Source organism: Pterocles gutturalis, unplaced genomic scaffold (genome assembly GCF_000699245.1).
Source record: "Pterocles gutturalis isolate BGI_N339 unplaced genomic scaffold, ASM69924v1 scaffold22804, whole genome shotgun sequence".
Classification (NCBI taxonomy): domain Eukaryota; kingdom Metazoa; phylum Chordata; class Aves; order Pterocliformes; family Pteroclidae; genus Pterocles; species Pterocles gutturalis.
The window spans coordinates 10,912-18,241 of record NW_010128872.1 but is presented as its reverse complement, the minus strand read 5'-3'; the positions used below and the strand labels follow the sequence as shown (position 1 = coordinate 18,241).

Here is a 7,330-nt window from a genome sequence, read left to right as displayed (position 1 = left end):
TTAGAAATGTCTCATTCTAACAATACAATTGGTGTACAAATTTTACTTTTCCTCACTTGCCTATCTGTAACCTCAATTAGTCTCCAGATTTTACAGTAAGGGATAAACAGAGCTACACTTCATGCACTGACAAAAGGAAATCTCAGCATTTCTGCGTGTTAAGTCTGTCACGTTCTCAGCATCTCATATTTCTATCAGTAGTGTGTCAATTCACAGAATCATAGAATGGTTTGGGTTGGAAAGGACCTCAAAAATCATGAAGTTCCAACCCCCCTGCAATGTGCAGGGACACCCTCCACTAGACCAGGTTGCTCAAAGCCTCATCCAGCCTGGCCTTGAACATCTCCAGGGATGGGGCATCCACAGCTTCCCTGGGCAACCTGTGCCAGTGCCTCACCACCCTCACAGTGAAAAATTTCTTCCTAATGACTAATCTAAATCTACCCTCTTCTCAGATAAAACCTGTTACCCCTTGTCCTCTCACTACACTCCCTGATAAAGAGTGCCTCCCCATCTCTCCTGTAGGACCCCTTCAGGTACTGGAAGGCTGCTATTAAGTCTCCTCAGAGCCTTCTCTTCTCCAGGCTGAACAACCCCAACTCTTTCAGCCTGTCCTCATAGGGGAGGTGCTCCAGCCCTCTGATTAATTTCATGGCTCTCCCCTGGACTCTCTCCAACAGGTCCAGGTCTTTTTTATGTTGGGGGCCCCACACCTGAACACAGTACTCCAGGTGGGGTCTCACAAGAGCAGAGCAGAGGGGGAGAATCACCTCCTTCGACCAGCTGCTAATGCTTCTTTTGATGCAGCCCAGGACACGGTTGGCTTTCTGGGCTGCAAGCGCACACTGCTGGCTCATGTTCACCTTCTCACCAGCCAGTACCCCCAAGTCCTTCTCCTCAGGGCTGCTCTCTATCCATTCTCCACCCAGACTGTATTTGTTCTTGGGATTGCATCAACCCACATGCAGGACTTTGCACAAAATTCAATAGACTTTTCTCGCACAAGCATCCTTTTTTACCCTGGAAAAGTTGTGAATTCAAACCATGAAACCAATGTATATCATAGCAATGCATTACACTGTGTTCACATCAGTCTCCAAAAGTTACAATAAAAGAAAGATAACTTGACTTGATCTACCTTTTGCTACTTCAGATTACTAGTAGCTCACTGAGGCAACATCTTCCACAGTAAGAAATCTGAACTTGGATTTTTCAAATTGGAAGTGGCTCAAAAGTTCTCCCATATGCCCTGAAGCAGCAAAACACATAAAATCTTGAGGAGGTACATGCATCCTTCACCCACTTTCAACTCAGATGGCAAAAAGAACTTGTAGTGCTAATAATAAGAGTTCTTATGCTAGTGAATTGAAACAGAAGCAACTGTTCCCTCCAAAGATACAATGATTTTTAAACAGCATCTCCAAAAGTTGAGAAAGAACAAAAAATTCAATGGGTTAACCTGGTCAAATTAATCAAAGAAACAGAACTCTAAGCTCCCTCTGAGAAAGACTCACATCCTGAAGCAAGTTCCAGATATGAAGATATATAGCAGGTTTGTAATTATCAAGACCAAAAGATACAGAACTCCTGCCAAAAAAAATACTTGTGAGAATTAATAGTCTGAAGGAAACTTCTAATATACAAGCAAGGGACCCTGTTTTACATTTCTACAGGAACACGAAAATAAGTTCAGCCAGCTGAAGCATACAAAAACTCCATATGCATCTTTGAGACTGCTAGCAGAGCTGCTATTGCTGCCATGACTAAGACTAAAAGGAAAAGGGGGATGAAACAATTTTGGATGCAGTTACACCAAAATGTAATTTATCAGGCATCATTACCATTCCTGGATCTAACTGGTAATCTGGCTTAATCTTTCATAAATCATATTCTTCACCAAGCAATCAAGTAAAGGAAAGCATAAACCCATTCAGAAATAAAGTAGTCAAGACTAAGCATAAGAAATTTTAACAGCTGACGCAAGCCAATAAAGTACAGTGCCACTGATTTATTATAACAGACGGGTCTGGGAAGTCTTGCATGTGTTTCTGCAGTGTCCTGAGTATAACATGGCACTATCTGAAATGTTTATTCTTGAAATAAGTGTAGATCTGACCAGATCATCCCCCAAGTTATATCCAAAAACGGGTCAGAATTAATTTGTAGTTTGACCGGAAAATTTATGCATTTCTACACAATTTTAGAACAGTTGTTTCCTCCCAAACCTCAATACGAGGAAATGCCGAAGAATTAAAACCTTCTACTCCACCTTAAACATCAGAACACCAAAGTGACCACTGTATGTTAAACACCCGCTACCAGGTGCTTTTTAAAGACCACCAATGACAAAAGACACCAAAAGCACCTTCGAATGTTACCACAAGAAAATAACAACACAGATGTATTACACCTCCTTGAAACATGCTACTGGAACTAGCAACTTTAGCAGCTACCCCCCACCTCTCCCTTTAAACCAAACAGGCATCAAGCTCATATAAAACAGGAATTGTAAATGTTATTGTAGAGAACCTCCCAAGCTCTGCTTAGGTATCGCTGAGAATCAATAGGCCTTCAAGTTTTCATCAGAATTTCATGGCTTACCAAAAGCCCTTTGCAAAAGACATAGAAGGAACCTCTTTTTAAAAGCTCAGCCTCAGATACCAGTTTCTCATGGGCTAGAATATATATTTTCCTAGTCTTGACTCTGCCCATGTACTGGAGCCACACCATCAGGAAAGATGCAGATGTTTGGGTAGTGACATTATGACAGCACACCAGGTATGCTTGAATTATGGCAACAGTAAAAGAGGTTTGCCATTTCTTCGGAATTTATCAAGAGATGACAACTGAAAGTACTGTGACAAACCTGAAGCCTAGTCTGGAATTAATTCAGTATCAGTCAGCTTGTGCTGACTAGAGAAGTAATTCTGCATAGACAAGATTAGTCGAGGGGATTTTCTGTAGAGCTGTAACAATACACTTGAATGCAACAAGTTGGAATCTATTGCTTTCTCAGAGCTAGTTCTATGGATGCAGCTCCAAAAAAAACCAAACCAAAACATTTGTGACTAATAGGATTTAGATGAGCTTACACTTTCTTTGAATTCAGAAAACAAAAATCCTTGTAGTCTTCTTAAGTTCAGAAGTCAGGAAAACAGTGATAAAAATCCACTAACACTCAAAACACCACCAACAAAAAAAACTCATCCAGGAAGAGGGTCCCTTTGGCCTCCCTGCCCCCTACACTAGATCCAAAAAAGCACAGATCCCTCCAGTATTTGTAGGGAACTCTTCTAGAGAGCTTTACAGTCAACATGAATTGCACACAAGAATTAGGGATGCTGATAAATCCCAATATTAAATTATGTTTAGGAATCAGAAACCCCCAAAACTCTCCACTAACTCGCCCAGATTCTTTTGCTCCCTGATTTAAAGTGCAAGACTTCCAATACATAAAGTTGCTTTGGTATTCCTTAGGTGTCCAGCTTTTAAGATCAAGAAGATACAAATTATTTTTTATTGTTCTATGGCATATCTCTAGTAACTCTGCTAAGTTCCATACACTTAAGTTTTTCCCAACCTCAAGCTCCCTGGATGTTTAATACAGGAACGGTGTAAATAGCCATCCCTCTGTCTTAACTAGACAGCCATCAGAAAGTTTATTTCAACTGTGATACTAAAGGAAGATTTTTTAAGATGTTAAAAAACTTGACTATTTAATGTGAATTTTGCCCCTTAACACAAAAGTCAAATGCAGACAGAACAATTAAGGCATTCTGTGCAAATCTGAAGCAGCCTCCTACCTGAGGCTTCAACAGAAGACAGCTACTCCCAGAGCTCTTGGGTAGCTGCTAAGTATTTCAATGGTATAAGCTTTTGGAAGACAAGCTTAGAACAGAGTAGTAGTCATCAAGACAGCAGACCTAAACCTTTATCTAAAATTTAGTGGCAAAATAGATATTTTCAGAGCACACCAAGACTGGTTTTCTTACACCTTTTTAAGAGAGAAGAACTCTCTAGAAAAAGCCAGATTTTAAATGCCATACCTATTCTCTGCAGAAAGTAAACATCATAGATGGTCTTTTCCCAAGAGATAAATGTAAAAGGCATTTTCTTAAACATTCTGCAAAATTGTGGAAATAAAGCTTTTTTTCTAGTATTTGATTACCAATTAACTCTACACATCTTAGACATTTTTTATGCAGACCACTATGTACTTCAAAAGCATATCCTGATGTTGCAACAAAATCATATATGCGGAAGCGGTAACTCCTAGCAGAAAGATCAGGTTTTTTTACTACAAAGGATACAGACATGACTCTTTACATCATTACGAAGTCCTTTACGAACAAATTCATATGCTTCTTCCTTCTTTCCTAAGCAGTTCAAGGTCAGTCCTTTCATCGCAAGCGTCTCTGTAAGAAATATCACATACTTATGTTTCCAACTTCCCATATGCCAGTTTCACAGTGCAGATATCCTTTGAAGTTGTTACACAGTGAAGTTCCCTGTTAAATGATATATTTAGATCAGGATAACAACCTAGCACAGCTGAAGACTGTTAGATGGAAGCATTTCCTTTCCTGAAATTGGTCTTAAAAAGACCACTACAGAACATCATACAGATGTGATGAACACGGGCAACACAAGCTTTATTAATTAAAACATACATTTAACTGGCTTTAAGGGAGTTAATAATAAGTTAAAGCAATTTTAGAGAGCTTCTCAATGTGTGTTAAAAGTTCCAGGTAGGCAGAAAAAGAAAAAATTTGTTAGGTTGCATCACACCCGAAGAAACAGATGTGTGTCACAGTCAGCTCCACTATTACAGGGTGCTTACAAAGCACTGGTTAAGAGGAACATATTTCCTACTACAGTATTTTGGGTGTGAAAGACCTTCTCAAAGTAGTAACATTTTAATCAACATTCCAAGAGGTACAAGATTCCAAATAATACATTGGTACAACTACTGCTCCTCCTCTTCCCCCATTCTTCAAGTAACACGCAAGTTGTTTTCCACAGTGTAGTGCATACACTATACCTGAAAGCTGTTACAGACTTTTTTTTTGCTAAATAGGAGACCTCTTAATTTTGGTCCCTGCCAGAAGATTATTAGTCACATTTTCATCATAGTACTCTGGTTTTCCTCCAGTTGTAACCTTTTCCCAATATTAATAGCAATGGCCCATCATCTCAAGGTCAGCCATAACTGCAGTTTGAAGTCTCATTGATAGACCTGTTTAACACCATTTCCAGTAAAAGTACACCTAAAGGGAATCATGACACAAAATGAGCCAATGTTTTTGTCATGTTTTTAAATTGTCCTAAATCCACACTGTAAGAACAGAGAAAGCTAGAATGCTACCTTCCCAATAATATCACGAAGCTTGAAGATCATCTCCACTGTGGGAAGGAAGGCAAGCTACTCCTACCTTCCCATACCAGGGAGGTAACTGTCCAGCCACAGCAAACCATCTGTTTGTCACCTTCTCACTAAATTTTTCAAACTCCTTGTCTCTGAGGCTAAGTGTGACAACAGTGCAGCTTCCCACCAGATCACTTCATTGGCTTAGTTCTGCTTCAGCTGTTCATTCCAGGCTTTGCTCCCAAGCTTCAAAGCCACTAGTGGCTCAGAGCCCAAGTAGTATGTGGGCTGCCAAGGCAGCTAGCTGTCCTGGAAAAGTTTAAGAGGCAGCAAGAGCAGAAAAGACAGAGATGCACACTGAGATGTTATAAAAACAGAAATGCTAGTAGAGACAAATGCATTAAGTCAGAGCTGGCCAAAGCCACTCCAGCTTTGAAGCAACAAGAAAACTGTACTTTTATCTCTAGGGAAGTAATGAAGATAATGCAGAAACAGTAGACACTGATTGCAGCATAGAAAGGATTAGTCAAACATTTTGCCAAGATTTGACAATGTCAAATAGCAAAATAATTTTACTGACACAGCACATGCACACTCAACATTAGGTTGATTCAATAGCAAATAAGAAAAATTCACTGCATCAGAAAATAAAGATTGGCTGAACCATGCAACTGAAACCCTGTAACACAGAAAGACTAGAGTATCTTATTAAGGATTAAGTTCTGACAGATGTGAATAGAAGCAACATTTTGTTGTCCAGTTTCCTGCAATATTTATCAGAACAGGATCTCCAGATTTGTCTTTAGCACCAAGTCTTAGCAGCAACAGTATTACACTTAACTTCATTCCTTATAAGGTAGCTATTTGATATGTAGTACAGAAAATATAGAGTATGCACTTAAAGCACAAGCTTTTTAATTCATTGGCAGAATACCTTCATGTGATATTCAAAAAAAGGTTGGTCTTGCTTTTAAATAGGAATGCAAGAAAAACCCATGCTAGCATTCTGACCCAGAACCCTAGGAAAGACAACTTACTTAGAACCTGCACTGAAGTGTGCTTCCACCATACATATTTATCTTCATCACTGCACCACACAGGAGTGTTTCTGACTGAGCTAGGGTGGAAAGCTAGTCTGAATACACGAAGACTGAAAATCCAGAGTAATTATTCAGTCATAAGGATAGAATCATAGTCAGCAACAGATTCCTTTCTTTCCCATTAGTAACGAATAGACTGATTACTCATTTAACCTCACAATAGGAAAAAAAAAAAAACAAAACACACTTAAATCTGCAGTTACCTCCATGTTCGGCAAATTTTGGGTTAGAGAGGATCATCTTGCAGAACTTGAGTCCATTTTTGTACTGTTTTTGTTCATAACATTTCTGGAAAAAAAGACAGAATACAATCAGTGAAATCCATTTCAAAGCAGAATACCTTAACATACTAGTACAAATGCAGTAGCTCTTTCAGCAAGGTATGGTAATCAGATCACTATGAAGCTGTGGTTGGATATGACTATTTATATTACATTGCCTTTTCCAACATTCAGAACAATATCTGCCTTCATTTACATGCAGCCAGTGCTCTAACTCATGGTCTCTTTTTTTATAAAAAGTTAGTAATTTGTTTTCAACAGAAACAGGAAAGGCAAGCAGAAGTGTCTACTTTGATTCAGAAATCCTTTTCAGAAGAGTCAGTCTTTAAGAGTCTAGAGACACTCCTTTCAACATCCCATTTCCCTGGCCTAGTGACCTCCCAGAGCAAGAAATCTTAGCCAGAAGACTTTCCTTGTTGCTAATGGATACTTTTGGGGAGGAAGAGAAAAAAAAAAAAAAGAGAGAGAACTATGTAGTAGGATAGACCTATTCTCATCTCAAAAATCTAGATATAGAGATCCAAGGAGGGAGAATTTACCTGGGCATTAAAAAAAAAAAATAACCGCAGAGGTAAAGGTTACTT

General features: G+C 39.1%; 1 protein-coding gene across 1 annotated transcript in view; it reads right to left on the bottom strand.

The window, feature by feature from the left end:
* The window catches only part of LOC104466384 (N-alpha-acetyltransferase 16, NatA auxiliary subunit-like), a gene marked incomplete at its 5' end in the record, with an annotated part of 17,749 nt that extends 10,996 nt beyond the window's left edge, over nt 1–6,753 (bottom strand). Inside the window, 2 exons of the mRNA XM_010079778.1 lie at nt 4,311–4,415; nt 6,669–6,753. Of these exons, the coding sequence (XP_010078080.1) occupies nt 4,311–4,415; nt 6,669–6,753 (190 nt within the window). The remainder of the gene's footprint in view (nt 1–4,310; nt 4,416–6,668) is intronic.
* Nucleotides 6,754–7,330: the final 577 nt, after the last annotated feature.